General features: G+C 45.5%; 1 protein-coding gene across 15 annotated transcripts in view; it reads left to right on the top strand.

The window, feature by feature from the left end:
• Positions 1 to 16098, top strand: part of ST3GAL3 (ST3 beta-galactoside alpha-2,3-sialyltransferase 3) — a 198136-nt gene that overhangs the window by 125473 nt on the left and 56565 nt on the right. For 3 of the 15 annotated variants that reach the window (XM_049094082.1, XM_049094081.1, XM_049094080.1), the window contains exon 6: positions 10886 to 11044. The exons of the other annotated variants lie outside the window; for them this stretch is intronic. In XM_049094082.1, coding sequence (XP_048950039.1) covers positions 10905 to 11044 — 140 coding nt within the window. In that variant the 5' untranslated portion in view covers positions 10886 to 10904. The remainder of the gene's footprint in view (positions 1 to 10885; positions 11045 to 16098) is intronic. 15 annotated transcript variants of the gene reach the window in all.

Raw genomic sequence — 16098 nt, 5'->3', positions numbered from 1 at the left:
TTCTTATGTTTAAATATATGTGTCTTTATAATTATTATTATTTTTTAAAGATTTTATTTATTCATGAGAGACAGAGAGAGAGAGAGAGAGAGAGAGAGAGAGGCAGAGACATAGGTAGAGGGAGGAGCAGGCTTCCGCACAGGGAGCCTCATGTGGGACTTGATCCTGGGACCCCAGGATCATGCCCTGGGCCAAAGGCAGGCACTAAACCACTGAGCCACCCAGGCATCCCGTGTCTTTATAATTAAAGTGGGTTTCTTGTAGACAGCACATAGTCGAGTCTTGCTTTTTTATCCAACCTGGCAATGTCTGCCTTTTATTGCAGTGGTTACACCATTTACTTTTAATGTAGTCATCAATATGGTTGGATTTAAATCTACTATCTTGATACCCATTTTCTGTTCTTTTTTTCTTTCCTTTTCTGCCTCCTTTTGGACTAATTGAATGTGTGTTTTATGGCTTCAATTTACCCATACTGTTGGCTTGTTAGCTGTACCTCTTTGTTTTATATTTTTCATGATTGTTCTAGTGTTTACAATCTGTCTTTATTTTTATTTTTTTTAAGATTTTATTTATTTGAGAGAGAGAGCATGAGCAGGGGAGAGGCAGAGGGAGAAGCAGACTCTGCTGTGCAGAGAGCTCGATACAGGGCTTGATCTCAGGGTTGATGATGTAATGATCCCAGATCATGACTTGAGCTGAAGGCAGACACTTAACCGACTGAGCCACCCAAGCAATCCTGTAATCTACTCTAATATAATATTCCAGGACTTCATCTAGAGTTTAAGAACCTTACAACAGTATAGTTCCATTACCCACCCCCGTCCTTTGTGCTATTTTTGTCATACATTTTACATTTATGTATTATAAATCCACGTAGCATTGTTCTTATTTATTTTTGTTTTAAATAGTCAGCTATTTAAAGTGATTTAGAAATGAACTGGAAAATGCAGCCTGCAGAGTGGGAGAAGATATTTCCAAATCATACATCTGATGTGGAGTTATATTTGGAATATATGAAGAACTACAGCTCAACACATATCAACAACAACAAAACAGCTGATTAAAAAATGGGCAAAAGATTTGAATAGGTACTTCTCCAAAGAAGATATACAAAGGACCCAACAAACACAACATCACTAATCACTAGGGAATGCAAATCAAAAACATAGTGAGCTACCATTTCACCCCCATTGAGATGGTTGCTATCCAGAGAGAGAGAGAGAAGAAAGGAAGAAAGGAAGGATAGAGAGAAAGAAAGAGAAAAACGTGTTGATGAAGACAACAAAGAAATTGGAACCCTTGTGCATTGTTGATCAGAATGTAAAATGAGGGGCACCTGCATGCTTCAGTCAGTTGAGCATCTGCCTTCAGCTAGGGTCATGGTCCCGGGGTCCCGAGGTCCCGAGGTCCCGAGGTCCCGAGGTCCTGGGATTGAGCCCTGCAATGGGCTTCCTGCTTGGCGAGAAGCCTGCTTCTCCCTCTCCCTCTGCCTGCCGCTTCCTCTGCTTGTGCTCTCTCTCTGTCAAATAAATAAATAAAATCTTAAAAAAAAAAAAAAAAAGAATGTAAAATGGTCCAGTCAGTTTGGGAACAGTATGGTAATTCCTCAGAAAAATTGAAAATGGAATGACTCTGTGACCCAGCAATTCCATTTCTGGGTATATACCCAAAAGAAATGAAAGCAGGGTCCTAAATTGATATTTGTACACCCATGTTCATAGCAGCATTATTTTACAATAGCCAAAGCAATCCAAGTGTCTATCGAGAGATGGAAGGATAAACAAAATATGGTACATTCATGCAGTGGAGCATTATTTAACCTGAAAAAGAAAGGAAATTTTAATATGCTGCAACATGTGTGAACTTTGAGGACATTATGCAAAGTGAAATAAGCCAGTCATAGAAAAATACCTTTGATTCCACTTACATGCTACATAGAGTAGTCAAATTCATAGAGACAGAAAACAGAATCATGGTTGCCAGCAACTGGAGGTAAGGGCAGTGGGAAGTAGTTGTTTATTAGATAAAGACTAAAAATAAATAAATAAATAAATAAAATTAACTTTATTTTCTAGTAAATGCAAAGTTTTTGCAAAGGGAAAAAATAGATAAAGAGTTTCAGTTTTACAAAATGAAAAGAGTTCTGGAAATTGATTGCATAATGATATGTATGTATGTACTTTAACACTATTGAATTGTACACTTAAAAATGTTTAAGATGGAGGGGACCTGGCTGGCTCAGTTGGTGGAGCATGTGATCTTGGGGTCATAAGTTTGAGCCCAACGTTGGGTATAGAGCTTACTTTAAAAAAAATGTAGGGCAGCCCGGGTGGCTCAGTGGTTTAGCGCCACCTTTGGTCCTGGAGACCTGGGATCGAGTCCCATGTCGGGCTCCATGCATGGAGCCTGCTTCTCCCTCTGCCTGTGTCTCTGCCTCTCTTTTTCTCTCTCTCTCTGTGTCTCTCGAGTAAATAAATAAAATCTTAATAAAAAAGAAAAAAGAAAAAAAGAAAAAATGTTTAGGGGATCCCTGGGTGGCTCAGCGGTTTAGCACCTGCCTTTGGCCCAGGGTGCAGTCCTGGAGTCCCGGGATCGGGTCCTGCCGTCGGGCTCCCGGGATGGAGCCTGCTTCTCCCTCTGCCTGTGTCTCTGCCTCTCTCTGTCTATCATGAATGAATGAATGAATGAATGAATGAATGAATGAATAAATAAATAAATAAATAAATAAATAAATAAATAAATCTTTTTAAAAAAATGTTTAAGATGGGGGCACCTGGGTGGCTCAGGTTAAGTGTCCAACTCTTGATTTTGGCTTGAGTCATAATCTCAAGGTCCTGGGGTTGAGCTCTGCATCAGGCTCCATGCTCAGTGGAGAGTCTGCTTAAGGATTCTCTCTCTTCCACTCCCTCTGTCCCTTCCCCTCCTTGTGTGCTCTCTCTCTTTCTCTAAAATAAATAAATCTTAAAAAAAAAAAAGTTTAAGATGGTAATATGCTATGTGTATTTTACCACAATTTAATTTTTAAAAAATTTAAGACTTTATTTTTAAGTAAATTCTATACCCAACGTGGAGTTCGAACTCACAACCCTTTGACTAAGCGTTGGATGCATACTGTACCAAATGAGCCAGGCAGGTGCCCCCAATTTCTTTTTAATTTTTTTAAAAAAGATTTTATTTATTTATTCACGAGAGACACACACAGAGAGAGAGGCAGAGACACAGGCAGAGGGAGAGGCAGGCTCCATGCAGGGAGCCCAACGTGGGACTCGATCCCGGGTCTCCAGGATCACACCGCGGGGCTGAAGGCAGTGCTAAACCGGTGAGCCACCCAGGCTGCCCTCTTTTTAATTTTTAATGAGAGAGAAGTCTATTATAGTTACCCACAAGTTAATTTTTACTGTTGGTCTTTCTTCCTTTGTAGAGATATATATTTCCATATGGTTTCTCTTTTCTTCTGCCTGAAGAACTTTTTTTTAATGGTTCTTATGAATCAGATTTGACAATAATGCAGTCTTTCAGCCTTGGTTTCTCTGATAAAATCTTTATTTTACATTAAGTTTTGAAAGGGTGTTTTGTTCTTTTTTTTGGACTGGGTATACAATTCTAGGTTGACAGTTTCACACATACCAAGTACTTCAAAGTTAGAACTTCATTTTCTTTTGGCTTACATAGTTTCCAGTGAAAGTCTCTGTCATTCTTATCTTGTTTTACCTCATACTTAATGTCTTTATCTTCCTCTGCTTGCTTTTTAAGATTTTCTCTTTGTCACTGATTTTCAGCAACCTGATTATGATGTGGCTTGTTGTGGTTTTCTTTAATTTGGTTTGGGAATTTTTTTTTTTTTTTTTTTTTTTTTTTTAGCTCCTTGGATCTATGGGTTCATAGTTGACTTTTTAAAAATCAGATTTGGACTTTTTTCTTATCCTTATTTTTTTTTAAATATTTTTTCTACCTTACCTTTCTTCCCTGGATTCTAAGGGATCCTATAGGCCACTGATGCTCTTCCCTTCCCTACCCCCACGATCTTATTTCTCTCTGTGCCTCATTGGGATAGTTGATGTTGCTGTGTTTTCCTGTCCACTGAATTTTCTTTTATAGTGTCCAGTCAGCCGTTTATCCCATCTGGTATGTTTTCATTTCAGATATTGAGTTTTTAATCTCTCTAGATCCATTTAGGTCTTTTTATATCTTCCATTTCATTCCTTGGTATGCTCATGTGTTCCTCTACCTTCCTGAACATGTGGAATATATTTGCAATAGCTGTTTTCACATCCTTGTCTGCTAATTCCATCATGTCTGTCATTTCTGAGGTGGTTTCTCCTGATGATTTTTCTTCTGGTTATGACCCCTATTTTTTGGCTATTTGTATTCCTTGCCTGGTAATTTTTTATTAGATTCCAGACATTGCAAAGTTTACATTTTTCTGTGCTAGATTTTGTCATATTCTTTTAAAGAGTGCTAGATTTTGCTTGGGCATGGGGTTGAGTTACTTGGAATCAGTTGTAGCCTTGTGATGCTGCCTTTTCACACCACTAGTGCAGGTTGTGAGCAGTCTTTTGTCTGGGGCTAATTTATCCTCATTTCTCATGTGGTACCATTCTGAGGATTTGACCCATTCCTTGTGCTTTATGAGATATTTCCACTCTGACGGACTTATTTCCACTTGGGTTTGTGTGAACACTAACACTTCCCAGCCCCGTATGAGCATCAGGAATTGCTTCCTGGTGGTTTTCCCTCAGCCTCAGAGTTTCCTCTCACATATACTGATGAGTGCTTGGCCAAAGATCTAAGGAACCCCTTTGCAGATCTCTAGAGCTTTCTATACAACTCTATCTTCTATCCTAGTCTCCTCCACAAATTCTAGCCTCTTTGGTCTTCTAAACTGTGACCTGTTTTCTCAACTCAGAAAGACCATTGGCCGCTTGTAGTGGTCTGAAATTGTTGTGTGTGTGTGTGTGTGTGTGTTTTCGTGTATTTTAGCTTGTTTTCTAGTTGTTAAAGGTAAGAGGTTAAACCTCATCCCTGTTATTCCATCATGGCTAGAAACAGAAGTCCCTTATTCTGTTTTACATGGCATTCAGTTGTACAGATGTATAATAGTTTAGTTAGGTGATTACCTATTGATGGGCATTTAGGTAATTTCTCATCTTTACTATTACAAATTACATCATTTACTATTACTATTATATCATTGAATAATCTTCTCTGTGCGTCACTTCCTACACATTTAAGATCATCAAGAATAAAGAATAATATTTCTGGATCACAATTATAAGCATTTGAAACTTTGAAAGTTCCTGGTGGATTGCCTTCTGCAAGCAGTTTTTGGATTTACATCTGCACATAGTAGTCTGTGAAGGTGCCTCCTTCTATGCTTTCTTCAGGTACTTTTATAACTTTATTATTTATATTTGAATTATTAATCCATCTGGGTTTTTGTTGTTGTTGTTTGGTTTTGTGTTGCTTGTGGTGTTAGGAGTGATGTTGTAATTTAGGTTTGTTTACTTTTTTTCCTTGTGGGTAGTTACCTTTTGTTTTGTTTTGTTTTGTTTTGTTTTGTTTTGTTTTGAGAGAGAGAGAGAGAGAGAGACAGAGATAACAACAGAGATAGTGAGAGAGCACAAGTGGGAAGGTGAGGGAGAAGAATGCTCTCTGCTAAGCAGGGCTCCATTCCAGGATCCTGGGATCATGACTTGAGACAAAGGCTGATGCTTAACTGACTGAGCCACCCAGGCACACTGTAGCTAGCATTTCTTGATTATTTTGACCAAATGTACTAAGTAAAATCAGGATTTTGATTTTTATAGCATCAACATTTTGACACAGAAGGTCTTAATGCATTTTTGATGTGTTAGTTTTGACACAGTCTAATAAAAATAAACCATAAATCTTTATCTTTTTTTTTTCCACTGAGTGCTCTGTGAAACATACATTCTTACTCTATTTCTAAGCCTTGCTCCTTGTGGAGCCCACCCAGTCACTGACTCTCACACTGGGGTACATATGGAGGAGCAGGCGGTGGTAATGGAAGGGATGCCAATGTGCCAGCCTGTTCTGCCTACAGAGTCCTGCTTCTCAGGAAGCCAGCTTGTTCCCTTTTTCACCCTTTGTGCTGTCTGCTGGGAAGTCTGCCTTTCTTTTCCTGAGACTTGCCTGCTTGGAGACATCTTCTTCTAATGAGAGAGACAGGGAAGAGGGGAGAATAAGGCCCAAAGGAACTCAGATTTATTGAGCATCTGCTCTGCTCTGAGCAGTATTGGTCTCACGGAAGGGGAAGCATTCTCTGACTGACCTCCATCTCTCTGCACCCACTCAGTTATTCTTTCCTCAACCTATACCACCACAGTGTCACCTACATAGCTCTGTCATTGTACTTAAAATTATTTATTGATATTTCTTTCATAGTAGACTGTGAACTTCTCAGCATAGAGATGTGCTCTTGTCCATGGCTGCCAACACTTAACATAGAGCCTTTAACACTTAGTAGGCATTTAATATTTGTTCTATGAGTGGATATTAATTTCTGGCCATAGGAGATGGAGAGGCTTAAGGTGTGAGGGATGTTGGTAAAATACTCTTCTAATGGAAAGAGTGAAGAAAATAATTTTTTTGATGTAGAAAATTTATTATTTTGTCATATACTAATACATGAAAGATTGGAAAGAGATGAGATTTGGAGACAAAGTTCTCACAAATTTCTCACTTAACATACTGTGTGATTTTGGAAAAGTCTGGGGATTACTTATCTCATTAGTCAAGAGAATGAAATGAGATGATCTATTTTGGGGCTACAAATGTTGATCATTCCAGAAAATTTTAATGTTAGACACTTACTAAGTGAATTCTGTTTTCTCAATGACTTTTATTATGATCGGATAAGTTTTTTTTTTTTTTTCAGGAAGGAAGCTCCCAGAATAGATCATGATAAATATTTAAAATGTAATTTTTAGGGGTGGAGTGAAGGAGTGTAAGCTTTTAAAGCAAGAAGTATAGCTGATGAAACCTCAATTGACACTCCGTTTTCCTGGCAATACTTTGCTACCTACTTTTGAATCACTTTTTGTGCTTTGGTGAAAGATTGATTTCTTTTTACTTATTTATTTATTTTAGAGGGGAGAGAGAGAGAATCTTAAGCAGGCTCCACACCTAGTATGGAGCCCAATGTGGGGCTCCATCTCATGACTCTGAGATCATGGCCTGAGCCAAAATCAAGTCAGATACTTAACTAACTGAGCCACCCAGGCAGACCTTGGTGAAAGATTTAATTTAATGTCTTTTAGATGGTGGCCAGTGGAGCCACTTAGCATGGGGAGCAGGCATAGCATCTACAGGCTAAGTGTGGGTCAAGCAGTTTCAGCAGAAAGCAGAATCCAAGCCCAGGCTGTGGCCATGCTGCAGAGCCAGACAGCAGCAGCAGTGATAGCTAATACTTCTCAGTGTGCCAGGTCTTCTGCTGAGACCTTTTCCTATCTTTTCTGGTTTAATCTTCCCAACAATCTTAGGAGATAGGTGTTGTCATTGAGCCAGTTTTAAGTGTGAGAAGTGGAGGTGGAGAGAATCGATCAATTTGCTTAAAGTCATAAAGATTGGAAGTGATGAAGCTGAGTTTTGAACCCAAGCACCACAGAGCCTTCCAGCTTACCTGCCATGTGCTGCTTCCTCTCCTAGAGGCTGTCTCATGGATAGGCTGGCTAGTAGCCATAGTACAGAAGTCTACCAGGTGTCTGGTGGTGGCTGATGAGGTACTGGTGTAGAAATTGCCTTCTTGTCCATTTCTACAGAGGAAAACCTCCCTTCTCTTGAGATCCACTTGGCTTTACAAAGGCCAAGGAGCACATTGTCTATCTGTGACTGTGTGTATCTGTGATTTTCATACCAATAAGGAATTAATGCCATGGTCCAAGCTGGTTGAATTCCTGAGAATGTAGGGATGGCCTTTGAAACCATGCCGAGCTCTCTGAGGTAGGAAGTCTGGAATATTGACAGAGTCCCAGCTGTGTGTTTTGGGACCCTTGTGTGAGAACGCAGAGGAGACCTATTGCACTGCCTTCAGGGGGTTTGAAAGCTTATGGGCTCCTGGCCAGGGCAATGTGGTATCCCCATATCCCAAAGATCCTCCCTCTCTGCTCTTCCAAGAAGGATCCTGGGATTCTTATCACTGCAATACCAGGGAGGGATGGTAAGATTGAAAGTCATCCTTACTAAGCTTTGTCCTAAATTATAGAGGAGAATAGAGCACCATCCACTTCTACAAAATTATTGTCCTTCCAGACTAAGAGCAAGTTGAGTACCCCCCAACCAAGAGTGTGCAGAGACTCATTACAATTGCTTTTTCCACTCCCACCACTTCCCTCCCTGAAATGTTCTTGCTCAGATCACTTGAAAGGACTAACTGACAAACCCAAGAGCTTCTCTTTTTCTGACCTCTCTGAAGTATTTGGCAGTATTGGTCTCTTCCTCCATTTTGAAACTCTCTCCTCTCAGTAATTCTTTGGCCAAACTCCCTTCTAGTTCTCCTCCTGCTTCTCTGATTGTTCCTTTTCAGTCCCTCTTCAGCCTTCTTCTTTTGTGCCCACCTTTAAATGCTGATGTGTGCCAGGGCTCAGTTATGGTCCTCTTCACTTCTTACTTGGCTGTTATTAGCTAACACCTATGTGCCAATGACTCTCAGCTCCTGATCTCTGGACCCAGATACCCAACTTCCAGCTGGACAGCTCCACTTGGATGACTCAAGGATCTCAAACTCAATGTGCCCAACTTACTGAATTTCTGTTAAATCTAATCAGCCCCTGTTGCCTATTTCAGTAAATGACACCAATATCTACCTGAGAGTGTTGCCTGAGCCAGAAATCTGAGAGTTCTTCTTTCTCCTTCTCTCAACCAAATATCCAGTTAGTCACTGAGTCCTGACACTTCTGTCCTCTATAATATCTCTTCTCTGAGGTCAATCCTTTCTTGTGCCCTGGCTCTTCAACCTCTCCTGGATCTTGGACCTAAAGACCCAGGAACCTGGATCTTCATTCTCTTTACTGTCTCCTTCATACCAGTATTTAATCATACTGAGGTCTCTGGTTTCCCTTAAAAAGTTGCCATGTTGGGTGCCTGGGTTGCTCGGTTGGTAGAACATCTGACTCTTGGTGTCAGCTCAGGTCATGATCTTGTGAGTTGTAGGCCCACCCCGGCAGCAGATTCTGTGCTCAGCTGAGGGTCTGCTTAAAGATTTTCTCCCTCTACCCCTGTCCCCATTAGCACTGTCTCTTTAAAATAAATAAATAAATAAATCTTAAAAAAAAAAAAAGAGTAGTTGCCACATTGACTCTACTGTCCTTTAAACCTAATGATAATAGCTACCATTTCATTTGTTCAGCGGATGTTTTTTGAACACCTCCTGGGTGCTAGATCCTTCTCCAGGTGCTAGAGCCTCAGCATTGTATAAGATACATGTAATCCATCCCTCAGAGGCCTTACGTTCCATTGGCAGACATACACAGCCTGTGTGTATAAAAGGTCACACAGTTTTACTACGTACCAGCCACTGTGCTCAACATTGTATATTCATTACTTGATTTATTCTGTGCAGTGACCCTTTGGAATAAGTGTTGTTTAGCTATAGCTTGGCCACAGTCACAGTAGTACAGAGCCAGGAATCAAAGGCACCCACCCTACCTTATGTCCTGAGTCTTGGCCGTGAACCATGAGCCTGTAGGGGAATGTAAATTCCATTTATTTCCTTCCTTCCTTCCTTCCTTCCTTCCTTCCTTCCTTCCTTCCTGCCTTCCTGCCTTCCTGCCTTCCTGCCTTCCTTCCTTCCTGCCTTCCTTCCTTTAATTGGAGTGTTTTATTTTTTTTTATTTTTTTTAAACTTTTTTTTTTTTTTTTTTAAGATTTTATTTATTTAGTCATAGACACAGAGAGAGAGAGGCAGAGACACAGGCAGAGGGAGAAGCAGGCTCCACACAGGGAGCCCGATGTGGGACTCGATCCCGGGTCTCCAGGATCACACCCCAGGCTGCAGGCGGCGCCAAACCGCTGCGCCACCGGGGCTGCCCCTGGAGAGTGTTTTAAATATTTTCAGTGGGTACCCCTGCAAGGAAATCCCTGGGGGCTGGGCCTTTCTGGGAGGTGCAGAGCACTCAGGAACTCAGCCTTCTCTGCATAGTGCCCAAGGGTCTTTTTTTTTTTTTTTTTAAGATTTTATTTATTTATTCATAGACACAGAGAGAGAGGCAGAGACACAGGCAGAGGAAGAGAAGCAGGCTCCATGCAGGGAGCCCGATGCGGGACTCGATCCTAGGTCTCCAGGATCACACCCCAGGCTGCAGGCAGCGCCAAACCACTGCACCACTGGGGCTGCCCAGTGCCCAAGGGTCTACAGCCCTGCAGGTTCTAGACAGGCTAAACAGCTGGCCTTGACTTGGGCTCCAGCCTGAAGCTAAAGGAGTTGCCACCTGTGTCCTCTTGGTTTCTCCGCTGGCAGTTTTTTCTTCATGTATTCGCTGTGTCGGTTGTTCTGACCTCTGGGAACCAGTCCATGATCTGCTTTTAAATTAACACTGCTCCTGTCTCAGCCTCCCCTTTCTGCCACCCCCAGCCCTGTCTTCCCCGCCCTGTGTCTTAGAGCTGGGCATTCCATCTCCTTCCTCTTTGCTCTGTACACTAACCCTTATAGGTGAGTCTGTGGTAAATGGCCAGAAGTTGTTTTCCATGGAAAAATTTCCTTCCCTACTTGATTGGGGACCCCTACCTACTTCTTTGAACTGGTGAACATTGCAGAAAACCTGTTGGTTTTTTCCTGGCTCTAAATTCATCTGCTACAGATGTGGGGCTAGGCCTCAGTCTGCTGCCTGCCCCTGATGATGTCGGCATGTCCTTCTCCTGCCAGATTCAGGACCTGAGGAGCCATGTGTGTCTTGGCCTCTCTCCAACATCTCCAGAAGGCGAATGCTGGGCAAAACCCTTGGGCATCAATCAGGAAGCTTGTTGTGTGCTATGGAATCAAAAGCGATGTGACCTGGTCTGCCACCAGATTTCTGAGAAATTGGTAATAAAGTGTTAGAAATGTCTGTAGCAACTAGAGTAAGTTTATGCCAAGTGAATCTAATCATTTAAAAATGGAGCTTATGTTTTATATGTATTTTAACTTTTCTAGTAATTCATTTTATTTATTTTTTCAAAGATCTTATTTATTCATGAGAGACACAGCGAGAGAGAGAGAGAGAGAGAGGGAGAGAGGGAGAGAGGCAGAGACAGAAAAGCAGGCAGAGGGAGAAGCAGGCTCCATGCAGGGAGCCCGATGTGGGACTCAATCCCAGGACTCCAGGATCATGTCCTGAGCCAAAGGCAGATACTGAACCACTGAGCCACCCAGGTGTCCCTATTTCTTTATTTTAAAGAGATTTTTATTTATTTGAGAGAGTGAGAGAGAGAACATAGAGAGAGAAGCAGACTCCCTGCTGGGCAGAGAGCCCAATGTGGGGCTGGATCCCAGGACCTTGAGATCATGCTCTGAGCCTAAGGCAGATGCTTAACCAACTCAGCCACCCAGGCACCCTTATTTTTTTTTAAGGGTGAAAGAAAAATTTTTGTTTATGAGAGGGAGGGGGAGAGAGAGAGAGCATGAGCAGGGGAAAAGACAGAGTGAGAGAGAGAAGCAGACTCCCCTTTGAGCAGAGAGCCCGACTCAGGGCTTAATTCTTGGGCCCTGAGATCATGACCTGCGCCACTGACAGGCACTTAACTGACTGAGCCATCCAGGCGCCCTTATTTTTATTTTTTTAAGTAGACTCCACACCTAGCGTGGAGCCCAGTGCCCAGTGCGGGGCTTGAACTCACGCCCCTGAGATCAAGACCTGAGCCGAAATCAACAGTATCATGCTGTAACAGACTGGAGGTTTCAAAAGCAAAACAAACTGTTGCTTCTTCCCAGATGGCTTGAGAAGCACCAGTATGTAGTGGTAAGAGCCCAGGGAGGAAGGCGGGGTGGCTGAAACTCTGGACCTCCCTCCCTCGTCTGTACCTCCTAACCTCAGGATTAAGGGGGGCAGCACACACATGCAGACACGGATTAAGGGGGGCAGCACACACACGCAGACACAGACACAGACACACACACACACACAGATCCGCAGCAATATGCGCTCTGAGAGCGGTGAGGACAGAGGCCTGTGCAGGCACAGAGGAGGCCCTTAGGTGGGGAGAGCTGGCGAGAGATGAGTGAGGGGAGTTCCTCATGCAGGTGACACCTGAGCTGTGCCTGGAAGGATGCAAGGTCGAACACACCGGTGTGGAGCAGCTTCCCCCCTTGCAGACCGAGCTCCAGGCTCTGCAGGGCAGCAGGAATCCTCGAGGTACTTAGCAGCGCAGTCCCTGGTGAGAGCAGGCAGGCAGGCTGCATTCCTGCGGTAGTTGAGGATTGATCTTGTCAGATTAGCAGCTTTGCTTTTCTTGGTTGAGGTACAAGATCCCCACGTGGGGAGCTGTGCTGCTCGTGAAGAGCAAAAGCTGGTGAAAGCACAAAACGTGATCCTGGCCCTTCTCCCAAGCCGAGAGGCTCGGGCCAGGAACAGCCCTGCAGGGCTCATCTCTCTGGCTCTGCAGCGAGAGGGAGGGTTCTCGTCCCAGCTCCACTCACACACGACCCAGGGCAGAAGGTGGGCTGAGAGGCGGTGCTGGCGTGTTCAGGACTGGTCCTGCCCTTCCTACCCTGACTGGATTTCAGGGAGCAGGGATGGTCACTGTGTGACTGGCCCCCTCAGAGTAAATAGCCAGAGGTAGAGGGGAGAAGCAGTGCTGAAAACTGACCTCCCCCAGGCGGAGGCAGGACACCAGCCTGTGCCGCCTGCGTGTCATGACAGCCTTCTTTAAAAAAAAAAAAAAAGAGATTTTATTTGTTTATTTGAGAGAGAACATGAACAGAGGGGAAGGGCAGAGGGAGACAGGGAAGCAGCCTCCCCCCTGAGCAGGGAGCCTCATGCGGGGCTCAATTCCAGGCCCTGGGTTCAGGACCTAAGCGGAAGGCAGACACTTAACTTACTGAGCCACCCAGGCACCCCTGTCACGAGATCTTTCTACTCTCTGCCCCTTTGCCATGTGGAGAGTCCAGGCCTAGGCAAATGAAGTAGCCAGAGGGAAGCCACAGCCCCGCACAGCAGGAGTTCAGTGAATTGCTCAGGGGAGAGGCCTGGTCCAGAGGAACAATTTGGAGGTGATTTATATACGAACCTTGGAAGGTGGACAAGATTGTCCGAGATGGTGTGGAGGGTATCAGGCAACATGGTCTCTGCTCTGAGGAGACCCTGATGGGGATAACACCAGCCTGGCTCCTGGCAGCATCACGAAAGCAGGTCTGTTGACAGCGGACCCCAGACATCTCTGGGCCTTTTGTGTTGGGACAGACCCATCCTCCTTCCCTGCATTCCGGGGGCCTAGCATAGGGAAGTTTCCTGCGGCAGGAGCACTTGAGAACACACAGTTTGAAAACAGATGGCTGGAAAAAACAAAAGGATGCTTTGCACTCTGCTGCTCAGCTTCTCAAGAGGGGGGTCTAGGCCAGTGGCCGGCTGCAGAGCTTGCCGGGGAAGCATACCCCCAAATGGAACAAGACCCCCATACGGGGCCTGGGACCTGGATGCAGAAACGAGCTCCGTGGAGCCTAATTAGTGATGGTTCCGTGCTTGCTGCCCATGCTGACCTTGCTTCCATGGATTAAGGGGAGGCTGTGATCAGTGCAGTTCTGGCCAGGTGAAGGGCTGTCTCCACCTGAGTCCCACTCTCCCCCCACCCTCGTCCTGCACACCCCCAGGACCTGCAAAGGGTATTAAGGGCAGCACCCTGCCCAGCTGTGTTTGCCCATAGGACCCTCTCTAAGCTGCTGTCTGCACCTGTGCCTTTCTCTTCCTGCTCACAAGCTAACACATGCTCAAGTGCCCCTGAAATCCAGGTCCTTTCCCTTCCTCAGTGGACTTGGCTCTACTCTGCCCCTACCTCTGGGGGAGGAAGCAACAAGAATGACCGCTGGTTTGATTAGGTCCTGGGAGCTAATGTGGTTCCGCTAATGATAAGAAGCCTTCAGAAGCAATGACCTTTTTAAAAAAAAATATGGCCAGTGGCTTTCTCTGGTGGAGCCAGTCCAGCTGGCAGCCTTGTCCTCCTGAGGTTGAGTGAAGAGCAGTGCAAGAGGCGGAAGGCCAGAGCACCACAAACCTTATCCCCAGTTTTCGAGGCTGTAGGGAAGGACTGCTTATCCAGGACCATGGGGCCTTTGACCCAGCCCTGTCTCCAGTGGCCTCCAGCAAAGTCCCTGACCCTCATGGAAATGCATTCCTTTGCTGCTCAGATTATCAGGAGGAAACCAAGGGTTCGGGGCCTCCCATCTGTTCTGGGGCTCACACAAAGACTCTGAAGGAGCGCTTGCTCAAGGAAAAGAGGAAGGACTATTCTTCTCAGTGCTGCCTCCGGAACCCAGGGGCCCACCCCTGTGAAGAGCAGCTCTCGTCCTTGTCCAGCCATGAGCCCTTGCCAGCAGGGGCCTGGGAGGCTGGATGCAGCAGAGAGGAGGCCAAGAAGACGGGCTCCGTGGCTGCAGCCCCCACGCTCCCTGTAGCCAGAGGTTGCCTGTTTTCCTCCAGGCCATGACTGAACTGAACTGCTGGCTGTATTTCAGCCTTTTTCCTGAGTGTTGGCCTGGATTTCAGGAAGCAGAGGGCTTTGTAGCTGGGATGCGGTGGTCCCACCGTAGCCAGACTGTCATCGCCTGGTGCTGGAGTGAAGTTGGTTAGGGACCTTAGGAGGAGGCGTCTTTGCCATCTGACCTCACCACTGCATCAGTGATCCCTTGAGGTCCGGGCCTTGTCAGTGACTGTGCCACATTCATGACATCTTGTCTTAACAGAGACTGAACAGGACCTGGGGATCCTTGTCCTCAGGCTGCGCCAGTGAAAAGAGCTTGGTTTGGGTATCAAGCAAACCTGGGTTTGAATCCCAGCTCTGCCACTCAGCTTGCTGTGTGCCCTTGGACAAGTTCCACAGTCGTGCCAGTTTCGGCTCCCTCATCTGCCGAGGGGGCGCGCAGTCCTGTAACAGGAGGACTCCACGTCCGTGAGGCTTAGGCCTGGTGCTGGCCGTCACGGCAACGAGCAGCTGGTGTGGGCACACCCGGCCCGTGGTGGTAACTGTTGCTGCTGCACTATCCTCACACCCTGGATGCTTCAGCTCTCCCGGAGCCCTTCCAGTAACATATCTCGGCTGGGAGCCGTCAGGACTTGTCCCGACTGTGTATACAAACCCAGGTGATTGGCATTTGTTGATACAGGAATGCCTCCACGGATCGGGAAGTATGGCTTTGGGCAACTCCAGCCACACAGGATGCAACTGATAACTTGTAATTTAATCAAAAGGCTTCTCAGAGCTGTCGGAGCACCAGGCACCAGCACCAGCTGCCTCCTGGAACCATAACCCTCGGGTGGCCTTGCCCTATGGAGCCGTAGCCTTTTTCACCTTTGTGCTATGCACATCTCCTGCAACCTGGAACGCTCTCCTGCAAATTCTCTGCCTTCAGAACCACTCCTTTCACTTCAGGAAGCAGTCCGAATGTCGCCTGGGTCAGCGCAGGGTAATCTCTACTCCAAGAGCTGCTTGTGGCAGCTTCTCCCGCCAAAGGGGCCTGGACTGGGTGTGCTCTCAGCCTGGGAGGCTGGCCACATGCACCTGCTATCTGGAGGGTCCCTCCTCACGGCCTCCACCTCTCAAACTCCAACTCACATGTCACCTCCTCTGTGACAAGCTCTTCCCTGGATCTCCAGGCAGAGTTGGTTTGGGGCTCCCATGGCTTTGTATGTCTTTGCAATACTTCACACATCGTTTCGTAGTTCTCTCTTGAGTCCTCCACTAATCCTCGTCTCATTTTCACCTTTAATCCACTCTGTGTCACCACTTAGCTGGGAATGAATCGGGGACAGCTTCCCCTGCCTTTTTCCGTCCTCAGCACAGCTGTCACAGTTAGCTTTGGCTCGGAGAGGGAAATGGAAGCAAGGGAATCCTGCCGATCTTTTTGCGCTACATCCAGACCCACTGTGTCACTGGACCCAGTGCTCTGGG

This window comes from Canis lupus, chromosome 15, assembly GCF_003254725.2.
Source record: "Canis lupus dingo isolate Sandy chromosome 15, ASM325472v2, whole genome shotgun sequence".
Lineage (NCBI taxonomy): Eukaryota > Metazoa > Chordata > Mammalia > Carnivora > Canidae > Canis > Canis lupus.
Note: the sequence above shows the minus strand (reverse complement) of the source record. Positions and strands in the feature narration are given on the sequence as shown.